The sequence below is a fragment of the Crinia signifera genome, chromosome 4 (assembly GCF_055691185.1).
Source record: "Crinia signifera chromosome 4, ASM5569118v1, whole genome shotgun sequence".
In the NCBI taxonomy this organism is placed as follows: Eukaryota; Metazoa; Chordata; class Amphibia; order Anura; family Myobatrachidae; genus Crinia; species Crinia signifera.
The window spans coordinates 174,652,139-174,674,718 of record NC_139220.1 but is presented as its reverse complement, the minus strand read 5'-3'; the positions used below and the strand labels follow the sequence as shown (position 1 = coordinate 174,674,718).

The following is a 22,580-nucleotide window of genomic DNA, read 5'->3' as shown; positions in this document are numbered from 1 at the left end:
TGGGAAAGAGTCTTTATGGCTCTTACCTGTTTAAAGACCCGTTTAAAAAAAACGGGTCATTACCCGTGTAGGCAGTGGGAAAGCAGCATAAATCTGTCCCACTATTATCTAAGCTATTGAAATATGTTGTCATCTTGTTTGTAGGTATTTGGATGAAAAACAAAGCATGTTAGATGTGTTTTTTGTCTTTACATGTTTATTTAATACAAAGAAGTCTCTATGTGGTCACATGACATCTGCAGCTGTTGGTCAAGGAGCCATTAAATAATAGCTTGTTCTGGATGAGAAAGCATTTGTCAGTTAGGCTTCATAATTTCAGGAATGTGTAAACTAATGAATTGCTCCAACCTGATGGATTCCTTTATTGCAATTAAAAATCTCTCACTTGAAGTAATTGTGGAGAGGTTACTGCAATAGTCTGAGTACCTGCTGTTAGTGTAATGTGCTCATGTGGAAGACAGAAAAGTGATTTATAGTCTGAATATTGGAAGGCAATGAGCATAGTTCTTACAAAATGTGCTGTGTTTTGGTTGATGTGGAGCTTAAGCTGTGATTTGGCATTCTATAGAATCCCATTCGAATGACTTTTTTACTGCTTACGCGCTGTATATGTTCATTTCTTGTGATTTTCTTGTCATTTGCTGGGTCTTTCGCTATTATGTCACTGCCTGGGTATACAGAGTATTTAGTTGGACAGTGGGTTAGTTTAATGGAAATTTGCCTTGTGTATGACCAGCTTAAGCAGTCCTGAATTACTCATTCAGGCATGTTCCTAGGGGGTGACGCTTGCTGGGGGGTGGCACAGTAAGCTCACCTGCTAGGCTAGATGAGGCCAAGTAAAGAAAAAAAAAAAAATGTGTGTGTGTATAGCCTTGTCCTGTGTGTGTGTGTGTGTGTGTGTGTGTGTGTGTGTGTGTGTGTGTGTGTGTGTGTGTGTGTGTATATATATATATATATATATATATATATATATATATATATATATATATATATATATATATATATATATATATATATTTACATTTACATTTACACACACACCACAGTAATAGGTACAGCTTGCCGGGTGCCTTCTCCGAATCTGGGTGTAGATAGGTGCGGGGTACTGGGCGGCACTCTCGGACCTTCAGAAGCTTGAGGACTAAGAAATCACGCCTCACAGCCAGGTAGTGATACGTTCCGATATTTAATCGTCTTCAGGTACAACCTGACCCAAGGGCATAACTACCCTAGGTTCAAGGGATGCAGCTGCTATGGGGCCCAGAGCTGATGGGGGCCCACCTTTGCTGTCTAACTAATATGTTTTACATACATTTATCACCATCAGTTGCTAAATAGGGGGCCCTTAAAAACTTTTGCTTCGGGGCCTACGTATATCTAGGTACGCCTCTGACCTGACCTGTGAATAATAACCAGTATATATACATGTTGCAATCACCTCGTGCTGACACACTCTGAAAGGTGGTGACGTCATTAGAGGCAGACTCTGCTGCCAGTTAGGACGTCACTGTGTAAACAGAAGCCCAAAAGGCAAAGTAACATAGCGTACAGTGAAGAAATAGCATACATTGAAAAAGATACAAATATATACACAAGTACAGACGTATTGGCTGTTAGCCACTCTACTGATGTAGCAAATTATGGTACAGTATTTGCTTATAACGTAACATTGTATGGTATATGCATGGTTAACTGGCGAAAAGGGTTAAGACATGATCCGCAAGACATCAAAAGACAGCTCATTAACGAAAATTAGGTAATTGCTCAATGAATTAAATGTTTCCTGGCTTTCAATCTAACTTATCAGAGGAAGCAATTGAACGACATTTTCATTAAGACCCTGTGGTGATACGGTGTCTAATTTATGGATCCAGCTGGTTTCCAAGCGCAATAGCCTATTGGCTCTGTCCCCTCCGGATTGTATCTATACCATATACTTGTATATTTTGCTGTATGTAAATAAGTTTTTTATTTTTTGTAGAGCTAATGTATTTGGGGTCATGTTCACTCTATTTTTGCTATTCTATAAACAAAATTCACAGTATCTATAAATGTGTCTGGTGTTAAGCTCTAAGCGTTAATTATTGGGTCTAGAATCGAATACAGGTTGAGTATCCCGTATCCAAAATGCTCGGGACCAGGAGAATTTTGGATAACGGATTATTCCGTATTTCGGAATATTTTAATATTTCAATTACGTATTTTGAAGTATCTTGCATGTATGCTGTATAAACACATAAAATACACACAAATATATTTTATTACCACATAAAATACACACAAATATATTTTATTTGTTCAAAAAACAAGGTTTCAAAACATAAAACAAAATTTGTGTACTATCTTAGATATTGAATTTAAATGCCAAGCAATCATTTTCTTGCACATATATATTGCCTGTAATAAGTTTCATAACTCTTTTATCATAGCAGTATGAATGTATTAAAAAATATCAGCCGGATCGGAGTGCGTAAGAAGGTATGTGATCACTACCTTCGGGACACCTAGGATTTACTCCACATGAGAAGTCTGCTGTCCATTTTTGGACAGGTGCAGGATTGGCTGGATTAAACCATCTGTTTTTTTAATTTTTTTATTATTATTATTATTATTATTATTATTATTATTATTATTATTATGCTGCTGTGACTACAGGCTGTGCTGTGACTTCTTAAAAAAAAAAAAAAAAAAAAACGCCTTTAATACAAAAAATCCTAGTATTTTTATTCAAAATATTTAATGTCAATGGTATGCCCAGTGCTAATGCTGTGTACACACAGGGGAGATATATTGCTCAGCCATATATTGCTGAGCAATATATGGCTGAGCAATATATTGCTCAGTTTCTCCTGTTCATCAGCGACCAGAGATGGTCGCTGATGAAAAAGAAACTGCCGGGGGAAGCCCGGCAGTGGTAATCAGCTATTCGCAGGAGCATGTTCCTGCGACCAGCGATCACCACAGGGGCAAAAACGGGAACGCGCACCCGGCGATATATCGCCGGTGCACACTCCCATTGCGGGCAATATGGTCGCTTAGCGACCATATTTCCCGCAATTTTGGACAAAATCGCCCCCGTGTGTACGCACCTTAGGGCTTTATACTTCCCTGTGTTTGTGTGTGTTTCTCTGAAAGTGCTTTTCATTTTCCATTTTTTATTACTATTCAGAGTTATTTAATTGTAATAGGTAGGACTAAGCCAGCCATACACTTAAAAGTGGGAACAAAAGTTATGGGAGCAAAAACAGTAGACCATTTGCTTCAAAATACTGGAAAACTGCCAAAAATGGTTACCAGATATTACCAGATTTTGGTTCTAACCAGCCAGATTGGACAATAAATCTTAAGGCGCATAACATAAACTTGCTCTTGTTTTTCAATTTAATCTATGTATTTATTATTATTATTATTATTATTATTATTATTATTATCATCATCCGTTTATATGACACCACCAGGATTCAGCAATATTTAACAAGTAAATGAACAAATAAACAAAAACCATAACAGTGACTTATGGTACAAGACAATATTAACCCTTTGAGTGCCAAGTGAAGTTGTCAAAAAATGGTTTTTAGTCATCATAATAACCTGTAATGTTTACATTTTTATATAAGAAATAAAATCTTTTTGTGTTACTTATCATTGTTTTTTTTTTTTTTTTCTATTTGAATTCATATACCAAATGTTATATTATTGGGTTTCTAGATCCACACTTAAGGGGGTAATTAATCCTTGCTGGATTTTTCGCCAGGTGAAAAATCATCCATTTTTCATCTGTTGTTAGAGTGAAATAGATTCTCTCTGTCGATTTTTCGCCTGTGTTGTTTTTGTGTCTGTTTTCGCCCATGCCAATTCGTAATAAAAAAAAAAAAAAGTGAAACCGCTTGGGGGAAGTTTTATTTATTTATTGATTTATTTTTGCCTGGCAAAAAAGTCAGCATGGATTGAATATCCCCCAATAGCTGTTAAGTTGGTAGATTTATATTTCTGTATGTCGCTAAAAGTGGACATTTTGTCTTCAGGCATTTCAGATGATATGTACAATTCCCATTTACTTTACACTAAGAAAACGTTGCATGCGTCCATTGTTAGTTTACTTTAGAAGACAATAACACAATGTAATATTTACACCAAGCAATCACTTCTGCAAACGGGGAATTCCACCAAACCATGTGAAAGGACTTTCTGTCTGTACCGTGTTTACAGTGTGCAGTGACTCAAACTCACTTCCTCTTCTGGACACACCTATATATTTCATAAATTCATGAGTACATCTGCTTTAAGTGTGTGATCTTGACCTGGTACCTTCAATAGATCCAAAATATAACGTGAGGGGTGCTGCTCTCAAGAACACGATTCATTTATTTTATCCTGATAATCACTTATAATGTTTCATTACATTGTCATCAGATATATAAATGTACTAGGTAAAAGCTCATCCGAAGACTGCTTCTGCAATGTACTTTCATTTTGAGTTGTGACGGATTTTAGCCCACAAACTCTCCACCCCACTTCCAGCCCCAATGTCGCAGTCTTCACTGCTCCCTCTATCCATATCCAGCAAGTTTGAAACCGATTAATGTCCCTGAAAAAATTGCTTTTGCTTTCTGTTATGACCCCTTTTGGTACACAAAGGAGTAAAGGTTTTTGGCCAGCAATGTGAAAATCGCTCAGTGCATACACGCTAAGTGGTTTTTGCCCGCGCAGAATTTTTTTAAATTTATTTACTTTTTCCCACTGACTGTGAACCACTTTCCACAGTGGGAGACTGTAAACAGTGGTTAAGTCTGCTGGTAAAACAAATGAGCAAACAGCTGTGGCCTGTGATGATGCAGGAATGCGCATCAGCACTCATCGCCGGGGCATACACACTGGGCGGTTTTGAGCTGAAAGCACCTAAAAACACCAAAAGTGAGCTACTTTCAGCTCTAAATTTCCGTGTGTGTGTGGACCTTAATTTTGGTCTGTCAAGTGGCCTCTAGTGGTCAGTGGTGGTACTTCTGCAGACTTAACCCCTTCCCGACATTTGACGTACATTTACGTCATGGTCGGGAAGCACTTCCCGACACATGGCGTAAATGTACGTCATGGATTTAAACTGTCACCGCGTCTATAGACGCGGTGACAGTTTCAACATGTCTGCTGTCCCTGACAGCAGACATGTCCGTGCATGCCCAGGGGGGGCTGCGATGCCGCCCCCCCGTCGGCGATCGCTGTGATTGGCTGTTCAGTGTGAACAGCCATTCACAGCGTTTTCCTGTGTCACCGGCGAATAACGTTCGCCGGTGACACGGGATCGGAGGTGATTGGTGCTGTAAAGTACAGCACCAATCACCGCGGGGTGTAAGGGTGACACTGGTGTCACCCCGCCCGCCCCCAAAGGCCGTGATTGGTCCGTCGGACCGACGGACCAATCACAGCCATGGAGGGGGGTTTAAACTAACGGTGACTGCACTGCAGACGCCATTCCGGTCTGGAATAGCGTGCAGTGCGGTCACCGTGCCCACCTGCCGCCATATACTGACCAGAACCTTGCTCCATACTTACCTGATCACTGCTTCATCACTGCTTGATCACTGCTTGATCTGTGCTTGTAGTGTGCTGGATGCTTCCTGGATCCTGTTGCTACTTGTGCCTTCCTGTGCTGTGAAATTGTGCTGCTGCAGTGTAATAGCTAGATAGAGAGATAGATAGAGAGAGATAGAGAGAGATAGAGAGATAGTGTCAGAGAGTGCTATATTTTGTGCTGCTGCAGTGTGATATAGTTATAGATAGAGAGAGAGAGATAGAGATAGAGAGAGAGAGATAGATAGAGAGGCCTAGTGACAGAGTGCTATATTTTGTGCTGCTGCAGTGTGATAGTTATAGAGAGAGAGAGATAGTGACAGATTGTGCTATATATTTTTTATATAACTGACTGCTGCCCCCTCCTTTTGTGCTGATCAGTATAAATTAACTGATCAGCAACTTTTTGGGGGCGCAGGTTTTTTTTTATATATAGATATACCTGTCAGTGTTGCTGCTGACAGGTATAGAGTGATAGATAGTGAGAGATAGAGAGATAGAGAGAGATAGTGACAGAGAGTGATAGAGAGTGCTAAATTTTGTGTCTGCTGCCCCCGCCTTTTGTGCTGATCACTATATCTGAGGTGATCAGCAACTTTTTTGGGGGTACAGAGGTTTTTTTTTTTTTATATATACCTGTCAGTTGCACTGTCAGTTGCACCAAAGGTTGTGCACCTGCTGCACCTCACTGGTAATCAGTGTCGCATCACTGATCACCTTTTTTTTTTTTTGTGAGTGCTGTGGGGTCTTTTTTTAATTTTTTTTTTTACACACACTGTGATTTTGTGGGTGTCCTGTGGCCACTGTGCGCTGATCAGTGACGTACATCACTGATCAGCTTTTTCGGCACAGGGTTGATCTATTTTTTTTTTTTTTTTTGATCAAATTCCTGTTGCCTTTGAGCGCTGTTCAGTGACAGACGTTACTGACCAACATCTGTGCTCAATTTTTGGCGCAGGACCTTTTTTTTTTTTTTTTTTTTTTTTAACCCCTTCAATTTTTTATTTTTAACCCCTTCATTTTTTTTTTTTTTTTATTGGTATAAAGTATTTTTTTTTTTTCTGCACTACATACACACTAGACACTACATACCCCCCGGGTTGAAATAAAGTTTGTACCCCCCCCCCCTACACTATACACGTGTTGAAACATTTCACTACCAGTAACACAAAAATAAAAATGGCATCCCAAATGTCCTCCCAAATGTCCTCCCAGTCATCCAGGAGAATGTATTCAGTGGAGGAGGCATATGCCATGCTTGCCTCTGACTCTGACACAGCCAGTGATGCAAGCGGGGAATTTGAAGGATTCGTCTTAAGCTCCTCTTCCTCCTCTGGTGATGAGGGACCCCCTCAAAGACGCCCCCGTAGAGCAGCTGAGACCCCCCCCCAACAATTGATCTCGTATGGACCCCACCACCAGACAATTTTGAGCCCCAGGTTCCTGAGTTTTTGGCCATGCCAGGAATCCAATTTGATTCCACAGGTCTCAGAGAAATTGACTTTTTCAAATTATTTTTCTCTGATGATTTTATAAATTTAATGGTGGACCAAACTAATTTATATGCCCAGCAGTTTATTGCTCAAAACCCCACGTCATCATTTGCTAGGTGGACCCCTGTAGATGCAGTAGAGATGATGACGTTTTGGGGTCTGGTGTTTCATATGGGCATAGTAAAAAAGCCAGAAATTAGGCAATATTGGAGTACAGATGTTCTGTACAGTACTCCATTTTACCGTATGGCCATGACCCGGACTCGATTTGAGACAATTCTTAAATTTATACATTACACCGATAATGCACAGTGCCCACCCAGAGATGATCCCACCTTTGACCGGCTATTCAAAGTCAGGCCGGTCATTGATCATTTCAGTGCCAAATTTGAAGAGGTGTACATCCCTGAAAAATTCATTTGTATCGACGAGTCCCTTATACATTTTAAAGGAAGGGTTAAATTCCGCCAGTACCTTCCCAGTAAGAGGGCAAGGTATGGCATAAAAATGTATAAACTGTGTGAAAGCACCTCAGGGTACACCCACAGGTTTAGGGTTTATGAAGGGAAGGATTCAAGAATTGAACCGCCAGAATGCCCCCCCTCCCTCGTAGGTGTTAGTGGGAAAATTGTCTGGGATTTAGTGCACCCCTTCCTGGATAAAGGTTATCACCTCTATGTGGATAACTTTTACACTAGCATCCCCCTGTTTAAGGCCCTTGGTTCAAGAGGTACAGCAGCTTGCGGTACTGTGCGCAAGAACCAAAGAGGCCTCCCAAAAACGCACATTGCCCAAGTAATGAGAAGGGGTGAAAGCAGGGGAATATGCAACGAAAATATGTTGTTGGTCAAATATAAGGACAAGAGGGATGTCCTTATACTGACAACAATTCACGGAGACAGTACCACCTCCGTCCCTGTACGAGGTACCAGTACCCACACCTCAAAACCTAATTGTATCCTGGATTACAATAGGTACATGGGCGGAGTGGATCTTTCAGATCAGGTACTGAAGCCGTACAGTGCCCTGCGGAAAACAAAAATCTGGTACAAGAAGGTGGCCGTGTATATCATCCAGATGGCACTGTATAACGCTTACGTGCTATTCCGTTCTACCGGCCAGAGGGGGACATTTATGCACTTTCAAGAGGAAGTCATAAAGGGCCTAATATTTGGGAACCAGCAGGCAGAGGGCCCCAGTACTTCTAGTACTGGCCCCCGTATTGTACCAGGGCAGCATTTTCCTGATGAAATCCCCTCCACTGGAAAAAAGGGCAGGACACAAAAAAGGTGCAAAGTTTGCTATAAAAAGGGAATAAGAAAGCAAACTATTTTCCAGTGTGACACTTGCCCCGACAAACCCGGCCTATGTATAAAGGAGTGTTTTAAAATATACCACACATCTATGGAATATTAGGTTCATAATTTCACCGTGCTTCGGGGGTCTTGCTAATGCCACATAGCACCCACCATTCATTCCACCAGAATCTGAGCCGCAAAATCCAAAAATCACTCCTTCCCTTCTGAGTCCTGCCATGCACCCAACTGGTATTTTTTGGTCACATGTGAGGCATTGCCGTACTCGGGAGAAATTGGGGCACAGATTTTGGGGTGCTTTTTCTCCTTCATACCTTCTGAAAATGAAAAATTTTGAGCCAGAACTGCATTTTTGTGTAAAAAAATGTAATTTTTCATGTTCACTGCCCAGTTTTATCAAAATTGGTGAAACCCCTGGGGGTTTGAAATGTACACTATACCCCTAGATGAATTCCCTGAGGGGTGTAGTTTGCAAAATGGGGTCACTTGTGGGGGGGGTTCCACTGTATTGGTGCAACATAGCACCCACCATTCATTCCACCAAAATCTGTGCTGCAAAATCCAAAAATCACTCCTTCCCTTCTGAGTCCTGCCATGCACCCAACTGGTATTTTTTGTTCACATGTGAGGCATTGCCGTACTCGGGAGAAATTGGGGCACAGATTTTGGGGTGCTTTTTCTCCTTCATACCTTCTGAAAATGAAAAATTTTGAGCCAGAACTGCATTTTTGTGTAAAAAAATGTAATTTTTCATTTTCACTGCCCACTTGTATCAAAATTGGTGAAACCCCTGGGGGTTTGAAATGTACACTATACCCCTAGATGAATTCCCTGAGGGGTGTAGTTTGCAAAATGGGGTCACTTGTGGGGGGGTTCCACTGTATTGGTGCTTCGGGGGTCTTGCTAATGCGACATAGCACCCACCAAAATTCCACCAGAATCTGAGCTGCAAAATCCAAATATCACTCCTTCCCTTCTGAGTCCTGCCATGCACCCAACTGGTATTTTTTGGTCACATGTGAGGCATTGCCGTACTCGGGAGAAATCGGGGCACAGATTTTGGGGTGCTTTGTCTCCTTCATTCCTTGTGAAAATGACAAATTTGGAGCCAGAACTGCATTTTTGTGTAAAAAATGTAATTTTTCAGTTGCACAGCCCAGCTGTATCAAAATTGGTGAAACCCCTGGGGGTTTGAAATGTACACTATACCCCTAGATGAATTCCCTGAGGGGTGTAGTTTGCAAAATGGGGTCACTTGTGGGGGGGTTCCACTGTATTGGTGCTTCGGGGGTCTTGCTAATGCGACATAGCACCCACCAACATTCCACCAGAATCTGAGCTTCAAAATCCAAAAATCACTCCTTCCCTTCTGAGTCCTGCCATGCACCCAACTGGTATTTTTTGGTCACATGTGAGGCATTGCCGTACTCGGGAGAAATTGGGGCACAGATTTTGGGGTGCTTTGTCTCCTTCATTCCTTGTGAAAATGACAAATTTGGAGCCAGAACTGCATTTTTGTGTAAAAAATGTAATTTTTCAGTTGCACAGCCCAGTTGTATCAAAATTGGCGAAACCCCTGGGGGTTTGAAATGTACACTATACCCCTAGATGAATTCCCTGAGGGGTGTAGTTTGCAAAATGGGGTCACTTGTGGGGGGGTTCCTAACTTTTAGCATCTTATGGTGCCTAGAAACCTACATGGTGCCTAAAAAATAATCTCATAAAAAGGAGGCTCCAAAATCAAGTAGGTGCTCCTTCTATTATGAAGCCTGTGGTTTGGTCAACGTGCACACTAGGGCCACATATAGGATATTTATGAAAACAAAAGAATTGGGGGAATCAATTTTTAGTCACATTTCTCTAGTAAAATGTACTGTGTTCCTTAGAAAAATGTATTAAAATTGCAAATCTGCAAAAAAAATGAAATTTTGAAATTTCACCTACACTTTGTTTTAATTCCTGTGAAACACCTAAAGGGTTAACAAACTTCCAAAATGCTGTTTTGAATACTGTGAGGGGTGCAGTTTTTGAAATGGCATCATTTATGGGGGTGTCTCACATACAAGTCCCTCAAAGTCACATCAGAACTGAACTGGTCCCTAAAAAAAATCAGTGTTTGAAATTTTCTTGAAAATTTGAAAATTTGCTATTCATATTGTAAGCCTCCTAGTGTCCAAAAAAATTAAAAGGAAGTTGAAATAATGATGGAAACATAAAGTAGACATATGGTCTATGTTAGTTATTAACTATTTTGAGTGGTATGATTATTTGTCTCACAAGCAGAAAATTTAACATTTTGCAAATTGCTAAATTTTCCATTTTTTTCCCGACATTTTGGTATTTTTCACAAAAAAACACAGACTGTATCGACCCAAATTTACCACTAACTTGAAGTACAATGTGTCACGAGAAAACAATCTCAAAATCACTGGGATAAGTAAAAGCAAAAAAAAGTTATCCCCACTTAAGTGATACATGTCAGATTTGAAAAAAAGGGCTCTGTCAGGAAGGCAAAAACATGCTGTGTCAGGAAGGGGTTAAAGGGTTGGAAATAGTTCAGAATGGAAAGAGAGGGGGAGATCGAGAAAAGCACCTCTTGAAGAGAGAGACGTTCTGAATCTTGAAGCTTAACTCTCTTGTGCCAAATGGGCTCAACGAGGGTTACGAGATCACCCCTTTTATAAACTAAGTTCTTGCTAATTGTTGTCCCAGATATCTGTATATATAGCAATTGTTGAGCTTATATATTTCTTTATTTAGTTATATTACTTTTTGTTTTTAGTGTCAGACTTTTTTTATAACAAAAGATTTTTTTATATAACAAAATCTTTTTTATCTTAATTACTATGCGGTTACCGCAGTAATATCTAAATATGAGGAAAAATTTTCCTAAAAGCTTGTTAACAAATTGCCCTAGAAATATTTATAGGATAGAAAGGCTGCTTTCTATGTATAATCTACACCTTTTGAACACCCCCTTAAGAGGTGGTGTGTTGCTTTAAATATTAATTGCAGCACAAAATACTTGTGTTTAACAAAGGGCATTTTTCCTTGTGTTTGTTTTATTTATATGCTTGTTCCATATGTATTTTTATGCGATTTTTCATGTGGCCATATATATTTATGGAAGAGCCTCCTAAAAAGTGTTTTTTATATGTTAGAAGAATAGGATTTTTTCCTTTTGCCAATGGGCCAATAATATTTGTGAACAATTTTTTGTATTATTGTATTATGTGTATTGTAAAGCTGGGGAAAGCTGCCCACGGTTTTTCTATAGAGTTACTCCCGTTAGGCATATACACATTGGGAGAGATCTCCTTCGGTTGCATGTATATCTTATTTTTTTTTCCTATTCCATGCATCCCCCCAATTGATAGCACGTTTGTTGCCATATCAAGCGGCAATCAGTTCTATCTATTTTCGTTTATGAGGAACAGTATCCACTGGCCGCTGAAAGGTTAAATATAGCCTGAAAAAGGCACCAGTGATGCATACACACCGGGAGATTTTTCCTGTAGTGTGCTCGTATTAATCTTTACGATCCCCCCCATACGGCGGTGCGCTCGCTGCTTTACTGAGCGGCAGCGTGTTACTTTATACTCCGCCCAAATGGGATCACCATTGGTTGCCATATAGGTGACTGACAGGTTGTTGGGTATTTCTAGTTACCTGTTGAGCGTAGTGGCCACGCCCTCTGACGAAGTCTTAGTGACGAAACGCGTCAGGCGTGGCTAACTACGTTCCCTGTGGCTGTCTCCCTCTCCGGTGAAACCAACTTACCTGTCCTCTCCAGGCAGCGGCATCGCAATCCAGCGCTGCGGCGTCGAGTGAGCTGAGTCAGGAACTTCCCGGCAGTATCGTGAGCAGCTTTGCCTCTTGGCTTATATATTTATATCTTGTGGTATCCAGCCCACAGCTGTTATTTATGTGGTACGAGTCCCTTATTTATGTACCTTGGAAAGTTTCTATCCATTAAAGTGTTTTTTTGATAATACACCATGAAGCGCATCTCTTCTACCTTTGCCTAGATTCCTTTCCCCTGTGGATCCCAGGGGCTATTCCTTGGAAGGAGTGCTGCGGGTCAAAAACATAGACTCTGGTGTTTTGGGCACCTCAAATTATTTGAGGAATTATTGTCTGACTGGACTGAGCTTTGAATTGGTTGAAGCGCACACAGTTTTCTCTTGCTTCAAAATAAATATATATATATATATATATATATATATATATATATATATATATATATATATATATATATATATATATATATATATATATATATATATATATATATACAGGTTGAGTATCCCGTATCCAAAATGCTCGGGACCAGGAGATTTTTGGATAACGGATTATTCCGTATTTCGGAATATTTTAATATTTCAATGATGTATTTTGAAGTATCTTGCATTTATGCTGTATAAACACATAATATACACACAAATATATTTTATTACCACATAAAATACACACAAACATATTTTAATTGTTCAAAAAACAAGGTTTCAAAACGTGAAACAAAATGTGTGTACTATCTCAGCACTGAATTTGAATGCCAAGCAATCATTGTCTTGCACATATATAGTGCCAGTTACATATCATGTCCCCAGTGATGCTGTTACATATGTCCCCAGTGAGTTTTTAGCAAAAAAAAAAAAATTTTTCACTTTCTGGAATGTCCGTATTTCGGAATAATTCGGATAACGGAGATTCGGATACGGGATACTCGACCTGTGTGTATATATATATATATATATATATATATATATATATATATATATATATATATATATATATATATATATATATATATATATATATATATATATATATATATATATATATATATATATATATATATATATATAGTCCAGAGAGAGGCCGGCACTCAGGTCTTAGGGGTGGATGCCCAAAGGTACTTGCTCCGGTGCCTTCTTAGCCAGAGGAGAAGGCTCCTCAGGAAATATACAGAGTAAGAGAAATCAGCGGCACTCGGAGACTGGGAAATCAGGTGAAGAAATCTGGAATCTTTATTCCATGTGCAATAGAATTCTATTGCACATGGAATAAAGATTCCAGATTTCTTCACCTGATTTCCCAGTCTCCGAGTGCCGCTGATTTCTCTTACTCTGTGTATATGTATATATATATATATATATATATATATATATATTGCCGGGAGCCGCTCATTACATATTCATATATTCACTTCACACTGCTCCCGCTCATTACATATGCGGGAGCAGTGCAGCGGCTCCCTACCCGCTTCCCCTGCCAGCTCTCCAGGGGGGCAGATGCCCATGTCCCCGGGAGTCCCCCCCCCCTCTCACACACATTCCGGTGGGATTGAAGTCTCCCTGCCTGCTGCCGTCCCCCGGCTCAGGGGTTAAAATTAGTCGTCAGGGCAGCGAGCTCCTGCGGCGTTGAATATGGCGACAGGGAGGGCTGGCAGCGAATCCTAAACAAGATTTGCTGCACATGCCGAAAATCGGCATTGAATACTGCTCTTTGAGATGTGCAAAATATCCACAAAAAATGCCACCTTCTCTTACATTTGTTATATGAAATTAAAACAAAATTTGTAAAAAAGATTATGTGGGATATTCAATATTGGTCCATATTTCCGACAGGGCCTATTCAATTTCAGGGCTTTTTCTCTGACTGTCGGAAGAAAAATACAGAGATTGGCGAATTACTCGCCAATGCCCTTGGTTTTTGTCGGAAACGGCCGCTAATTCGACAATTTAGGGTCCGTTTCCAACAATTCTGCTCCGACTATAAAAAATCTCGGATCTAGGGGGAGACGGGCATCTCCCCAGGAAGCTGTCAGCAAGGGCCGCTGTATAATACTGATACTGTAGCTGTGGCCGATGCTGCAGAGTGCTATAGCCACTGGAGGGAGCCAGAGGAGAGTGCTGACAGCTGTTGCCGAATCTGGGGAAAAAAAATCCGAAATGACCGCATTGAATATATATGTCAGTGCCGATTTATTTCCACCGGCGGAAATTGAATTGAATACCCTCCTATATTTCTTAAATAAGGTAAATCTAACTAAGGTAATTATGTTGTATACAAATGTTTGCTTGGCAATTTTCACCCCAATCTTGACAAATACACTTTGCACTCAAAGGGTTAAAAAATGAATAGTAGGAACAAAAATGACAACATTCCTTCACACATACATCGTTGACCTTTTTGATGTCTGATTAAACCAGATCACTACTCCAATAAAGGCTGGCGACAAGTGACAATGAATGAGTGATAATCAGAATCAGCTTTACTTGTGTATACTAGGAATTGGTTTTCGGTAAAATTAATGATGAAATGGTTAAAGAACGTATCACTAGAAACATAGGGCCCAATTCAGATTTGATCTCTGTACAAATTTCTCAAAAAAGAGAGAGTTAGATTTGGGGAGTTATTTTTTTTCTGTGCAGAGTAAATGCTAGCTGCTTTATTTTTGCACTGCCATTTAGCTTTCAGTTTTAACACACACAACCCCTCTGTACATGTTACATTTGCCACACTGCAGTGCACATGGTTTTGCCTATTTTGACAACAAATTTTCCCTGCGAATTAGGTCTGAATTAAGCCCATAGGCAACATTACACATGATGCATGCATGTACATCACATACTAGAGAAGTTTTTTCAAAGATGGTGCACCCACTACACAATGGGATAAAAAAAGTGTGGACAGCACCATCCACACATAACATTGGGAAGTCTGCAGCTGCACTCAGGGTAGTACGGAGGTGTATTTTACTCATCCACATGTAAACATCATGGGGGTCGCTTAGTAGCACACAGTGCAGTATAGAGGCAAAATATTCACATCATACAGCAGCTGCACCTGTAGTACTGATTGGCTGAGAACTTGATGCTGTGATAAACCTTTTAGCACAGCATCATCAATGATTCCTGGAGTAAAATGTAGGAGATGAGGGTCCATGGAATGCCTGTGGTCACATATGCATTGGTTGTTCAACATTCATAGAGCTGATACACTGAACGCTTTTGTAAAGCTACATGTTTTGTAATGTTGTTAGGTTGAGCTGCATGTATGCACGGCAGAGGTTGTTGTTAACAGCCTAAGCAAATGTGCATATAGGCCCTTATTGACTCGCAAGGCTGTGAATTTGCAGCCTTGTGAGTACCCCAGAGGCCCCCTCACATGCCCCATTCATTCACATCCATTGGTAGGCTGTGGAAACACCCACGTTATTTGATGGTCACCGACCATCGTATGATGTGGTAAGTGCACGCATATCTAAAGTGACTTCCAGGCCACCTTGGATATGCATGCACATTCGCCAGGAAGTGGGTGGGCATGTGACGGGGGATGCAAAAGAACGAGATGTCAATGATTTATCATTCTGATTCACCTTGTAACAGTACATTGTCCATAATAGTGTGTAAGGATTAGGGCCATTTGTTGGCTAAATCTTATTCAAAGAAACCTGAAAGCAAATACAATATATTGAAATGAGCATTTCCTATGTATTAGCATACCTCTCCCAACCTTTTGCATGACCTCCTTTTTATTTGCCTGCTAACCGTCCCTTTATGATGATACTGCCTTAAAAAATGTAAGAAACAGCGTATGTTTTAAAGGGACCAACCCAGGAATTTCCAGGTCTGTGGAGTAGATTGAAAGGGTTTCTTGAACAAAATCTGAGATTTTGCAGAAGTGAAAATTTTTATTTCAAAGCAGGAAAATTCCCAGGTTTTTTTGCAGCCACCACAGCTATTGGCGTCCTCAGGGACCAGGCAGTGTGCTAGGATTGTTGTTACTGGGCTGAGGGAGGGGAGCGAGGATGAGGTGGCTGTTAACCCGTGGGAGTGCGAATCGTCCATCGTTTATAGCATACGAGTCAGTCAATATTTTGAACAATGAAGCTCAGTTAGGCCAAAATGAGAAATCTTATTCATTATTGTGTACATACCTTTTATAAGTCCATTCTTTCAAGCAGATTTTTTTTTTTTTTTTGTGTGTATGTTATTTTTTTATTATTTTGTTTTGCAACTACAAATTAAAAAATTAGTAACTGTGCAAACTGTTATCCACAAATAGTTTCACAGTACTACTTGTGTGGCTTAAATTATGCTCTGGGATCTGTCTGCTCAGGCCTAGTTCCAAAGGGCTACATGTCTATCATGATCACTCACAAGTGTTGCTAAATTGAAAAGTGATCGTAACAGTTGAGCAAGTATTAGTATACATAATTACCTATAATTTAGTCTTATAAACTGAAGGACTTAATAAAAATGCTGAAATTGTTCGGAATTGATATCAAAATACATGGGCTTGCCTCTTGTCATAAGAAGTATATACGGGGTGCGATTTTGGCTATTGATTCTGACTATATATTCAAAATGGCCAAGCAAGTTAGTCAAAATCGCACCGTGTTCAGTCGCATGTGATACCGACGACTATCACATGGCTAAATAGACTGTGCAGGCAAGTCTATCTTGACTATGGCTCCTGTAGAATGTATTTGGTCTAGGGCAGGGGTAGCTAACTCCAGTCCTCAAGAACTACCAACAGTTCACATTTTCCAGACCACCTAGCAGGTGCACTCTACTCAGACAAATTACAAAAGATCCACAGGTAGAGATAATTACTTAACTTGTGATCTGTGAGGAGACCTGGAAAATGTTACCTGTTGGTAGCTCTCGAGGACTGGAGTTGGCTATCCCTGGTCTAGGGCCAAATAGCAAGATAGTGTAAATCAGGGGTAGCAAACTCCAGTCCTTGAGAGCTACCAACAGTTGACGTTTTCCCGATTACCTCGCAGACACACAGGTGCACTCATTACTGACTAACACATTTTAAAAGATCCACAGGTGGAGCTAATTACTTCTCTAGTGATTCTGTGAGGAGACATGGAAAACATGCACTGTTGGTAGCTCTTGAGGACTGGAGTTGGCTACCCCATGTGTAAATCAAGTCGCATAGTCAAAATTGCACATTAGCCAGAATCTCACAATGTGTACACACCATTATACATTGCATTTTTTCATCATAATGAACAGTGAGTTGAGTGCTTTTTGCTACTTTTTTTTTTTTTTTATATTGTTTCAGATTGCCTAGAGAGGTGCTCAAGAACACTGCGAATAATTAATGTGGAGAGAAATGAAAATGTTCTGTACACTTGGAAGGTAATGTTTTGTACTTTTTATTTATTTGGTATGAAGTATGTTCTGAAGTATTTAGAAATACTTTTCAATATTAAAAAATAGAGCACTTGTAGCTCCAATAGTAAAGTGTATTTTTTTTTTTTCTTGGGTATAAAATAAATAAATTATGCATGGCCTTTAAATAACTGGCTTAATCACCCAGTTACGCTTTAGCATTTGTGGAACTACACATGCTGGAATTTTTCAAAATTGTTTCATAAGTAATTTAAAGTTTTTGGCTCATTTTTATTACATCACGTCCTAATGCAGAAAATAAGCCTTTTGCAGCTAATTATGAACTTTTAAATAGATTAGGATCAGATGACTGGATCTCATTTCAAAAACTCATTAAACTTATGGTGTGAACATGCACGCTTCAATAGTATTTATTAAAACATTTAATTATAGATTGTAACATTATTATGTTTTGTTTGTAAGAGGAGTTTAACAGTTGTGTACATGTCTTCCACAGGGCAGGGGGGGGTTCACCAGCATTGGTCTGTATGACCCTCATACCAAACAAAATGAGGTAAGCAAGACCGAATGTAGAAAGCATTATCTATGTCTTATCAGTATGTCTAAAGGTTCCCATACACGATACAAAATTGTATGCGTTTTGGACTACATCGTATCGCATTGCATGCAATGCGATCCGAAGCTAGTTCAAAAAGTATGTGCAGCACATCATTTTTGAACTGTGCAATGGGATGTGCGCGTCAGCATGCATCGCATTGCATCCGCAAAATGCACCGTGTATGGGCACCTTAAGTGAGCTGGTGTGAAACCACTTTGTGCAATGCTATGTTTTATTTTTCTATCAAGACCTGGTTAAAGAAAGTTGGGCTGATCTGGCAATATTTGTGTTTTAATGGGGAAATTCAGTCATTAGTTATGTGTTGATAGGACCTCATTGTAATGTTGGTAATGGCAAGTTTTTTTCCCATATTTTTTTTCTGTGATGGGAGTAGCTGCTCATTGTGACTAAGGGCTAGATGTAGCAAGCTTCAAAAAGTGCTAAAATGGAGAGTGATATTTATTTAATGCCCCAACTATGTAATGTACACTGCCATTGTGCCCACATGGACCTCTGTGCTACAATAATAACTGCCTTCGGTGAATGTAATATGGCCCGTTCTGACAGTTGGAGGTCACATGATGCTAAAGAGAGAGGCTGGCTATTGTGACAGTTGGCAGCAATTGGAGCGGCCATCTTGGGGGGAGAGAGCATTTCTATAGTTTCCTTCAACCAGGTAGAGGCAGCAGAGCAGAGCCAGGGATCCGAGCAGTGTCTCTGGCCCACTGGGATGGTGAGGCTGTGGTGCTTCTAGGACCAACAATCCAACAAGACATTGAACCAATCAATTGGTGTGTAGTAAGTGACATTGCATCACTCAACCCAACAGCACATATCAAGTCTGCAGAATTAACTAACCCCTCACTCTCCAAATATAATAGTGCTATCAATACAGACTTCAGATTGTAAAATTGATTGGATTCTGCAGACAGGAGCTGATTACACCCCGTGCGCTGCTGAGGCACTGACTAACTTCAGTTTGAGTTAGCAGCCAGAGACCTAAGAGAGACATTTCTGTACTGACAGCACAGCCCAGTGCCCTCACTGACCGCTGCAGCACATACATTTGAGAAAAAAGGGCATAGCCAGATCTAGCCCGTCAACTGCAGAGGACTATTCACTAGTGTAGTAATTTTCTTTCTCACTCAAGCTGATTGTAAACTCTCAGCTGGCAGTTACCAGTAGACATCTTAGTCTGTTCTAGGTTTGACCCGAAGGACTCTAAGCCACCCAAAGTATAGCTGTTACTGTGGGGCAGATTTATTAAGCTCGATGAAGTGATAAAGTGTCTGGTTTTTATCACCGGCCAATTAGATCCTAACGGTGAAGTTACATGCTTGGCTTGAAAAATGACAGATAGGAGCTGATTGGCCTGTGATAAAAAGCAGACCCTTTATCACTTCACCGAGATTAATAAATCTACCCCTTTGAAACCAGTAAATATTACCTGCTGGTCTAGTGCACTCAAGACTTTATAGAATTTACAGTGGTTATATGGGGGCCCTAAATGTATACATATCCTAAAGATAATTGTTACTTCACTTTTTTTATTGGAATGTGGTAAGATTGTTAACACATGTCTTCCTATACTATGATTCATTTTAGTATGCCTGCTTGAATATGATCATTTTAAGTTCTTTGCAGCAGAGGAAACTTAACTGTATTTTTCCAGTTAAATTAATTTCTATAATGAAAATGTTAAAGTTTAATGTCTGCAAGTAAACAACCTTATATTGTGTTGTGAATTGACATTGATATTTGATATATTCCTGTAAGGCTTCCATAATACTTACCTTGGTGGGTGTCACCTACACATTAGAGGTAATTCCGTTGCACTCTAAAACCAGAAGTTGGGGCTGATTTTGATTTATGGGAGCAAAGCCATACCTCCCAACATTCTACATGGAGTTAGGGGTGGAGGCCTCGTGGGAATGCTGCTGCTGCAAACTGCACGCTACCATTTTTATCTCACAGAGAGCACTCCCAGTGCTCTGAGCTGCTGGCCATTCCGTTCCTCTGCCCCCGTGAATAAATGCTGTGCACATGCACACAGCATCTAGTCACTGCTGCTCTAAGCATTAGGTCGACATGGGGTTTCTCACTGTTTTCCGAGCCGATGTGCCGACAGGCGGTATTTCATGCGCTACTAAAGGAGATGAAAAAGAAATCGGTTTAACTAGGATGCACTCCTCATCCACATAGTCCCGCAGGACCTAAAAATGACAATTGATAATATCTTTATTAGTGAACAATTAAAGGTAAAAAGACCATCATTTGTTACTCATCTTGGTCAATTGTATATGACCTTATGTGTTCGGTCCCTGTGCCAGGGATATCGATGGCGAAATATTAAAAACAAAGTAATGAATATAGAATAGAAAAGAAAATTAGAAAATTAAAATTTATTAACTGTTATAATCTTCATTTATTCTGGTGCCTTTTTGATAGGTAATAAACCGTATTGGAACCACTGTGTGTGATGTGTTACTAACTTCGGTACTCTTTACCTAGATGGGTGCCCGTCGCGGGCATCGCGGGTACATTTATGTGTGGCCGCGACGCGACCGACGCGATGCCCGAGATTTCCCATTGAAACCCATGTTAAACATGGAAATCTTGTCGGTCGCGTCGCGGCCGGCCATAAATGTACCCGCGATGCCCGCGACGCGATGCTCCCGATTTGCCATAGGAATCAATGTTAAAAGGCCCGATGGACACGATTTTACTGTTAAATGCCTCAATGGACCCGATTTGGCCATAGGAATCAATGTTAAATGGGCCACAGAGCCCAAATAACCACAATTAGCCCTTAAATGTCCCCCCAAATTTTTAACGCCACCCCACGATCAACGTGAACCCGAAGCGTGGCGAGCGGCGGCGGTACGCGTCCTCCGACCTTTTCATGCCCTACTATCCACTAGGGCGTGGAGTGAGAATAGAATAGTGTGGCGAGCGCAGCGAGCCACCGAGCCCGAAGCGTGGCGAGGGGACGCGGATACCTTCACAGTTATACGCGACCCCTCGCGGGCTTCACAGGTGTCCGTGGCGACGCGGACACCTGTGAAGCCCGCGAGGGGACGCGTCTGCCTGTGAAGGTATCCGCGTCCCCTCGCAGGGCTCGCTGCGCTCGCCACGCTTCGGGCTCGGTGGCTCGCTGCGCTCGCCACACTATTCTATTCTCACTCCACGCCCTAGAGGATAGTAGGGCATGAAAAGGTCGGAGGACGCGTACCGCCGCCCCTCGCGGGCTCGCTGCGCTCGCCACGCTTCGGTTGGCGTGGATCGTGGGGTGGCGTTAAAAATTTGGGGGGACATTTTAAGGGTTAATTGTGCCTATTTGGGCTCTGTGGCCCATTTAACATTGATTCCTATGGCCAAATCGCGGGCATTGAGGCATTTAACATTAAAATCGCGGTCAATCACCGTTTTTAACATTGTTCCCTATGGGAAAATCGCGGTGATCGCGGGTAGCAGATTTTTATGTACCCGCGATTTACCCGCGATGCCCGCGATTTTTACCGCCGACGCCCGCGATTTCAATCGCGGGCGCCCATCTAAGTAAAGAGTACCCTAACTTCTATTTGCAGCTGGTATGGCTTGTTGAACTAATGTTGCAGTCTTCTGTTTGTACTCACACTGTTGCAATAAAGTATTTAGAATCCTGCCTGAGGTCATCATTTTTGTATCAAAGTAAAGAAGCTCCAGTCTGGATTTAGTCATGTATTATCACAGTATTTTGCACAGTCCAGGCTATTGTGTATTTGTATATATTTACTCACAAAGGTATTTGGTAATATTGTGATAAATGGTATACATTGTATTGAAGCTTAAATGACACAAATATGTGCCCCAATTCTAGGACAGGTTTTTATACTAGGACCGCTCAGACCTTTATTGGTATGCCGTCTGAGCATATCCCGAATATATATGATAAACAGTTCAATCATTATTTGTGGTTAAAACACCCAAATATACACACTGCATCATGTCACATATAACACACACACACACAGAGATGCCGCCTGTGCCCTATCATCCATTAGGGCGTGGTGGGAGAATAAAATAGTGCCCAAAGCATTGCGGGCGAAGGGAGCGATGCGGTCCAAACTGTGTCCATGTCGACAGTGTTGACATTCGGGTAAAAAAAGTGAAAACCACGTGTCAACCTTTTGACTGTTGACCTAATGCTTGTGTCGACGTACTTGCGTCGATGTCGACCTTGCTGCCTGTCGACATAGTGGTGTCGACCCAATGCTTGTTGACCTAGTTGCTGTAGACCAAACGATCCACACCCCTTTTAATACACCTCATAAACCAGACACCCATACCTTCTAATCATCTATTGGTACAGTATAATGCATGAGTCTTCAAACTGCGGCCCTCCAGATGTTGTGAAACTACAAATCCCAGCATGCCTTGCCACAGTTTTGCTATAAGGGAGTGTTAAAAC

At 40.9% G+C, this 22,580-nt stretch overlaps 1 protein-coding gene across 2 annotated transcripts in view; it reads left to right on the top strand.

Moving 5' to 3' along the window:
- The window catches only part of GSAP (gamma-secretase activating protein), a 120,417-nt gene that overhangs the window by 4,612 nt on the left and 93,225 nt on the right, over nucleotides 1–22,580 (top strand). For both annotated transcript variants that reach the window (XM_083183043.1, XM_083183042.1), the window contains exons 2-3: nucleotides 17,462–17,538; nucleotides 18,029–18,085. In XM_083183043.1, the coding sequence (XP_083039169.1) occupies nucleotides 17,462–17,538; nucleotides 18,029–18,085 (134 nt within the window). The remainder of the gene's footprint in view (nucleotides 1–17,461; nucleotides 17,539–18,028; nucleotides 18,086–22,580) is intronic.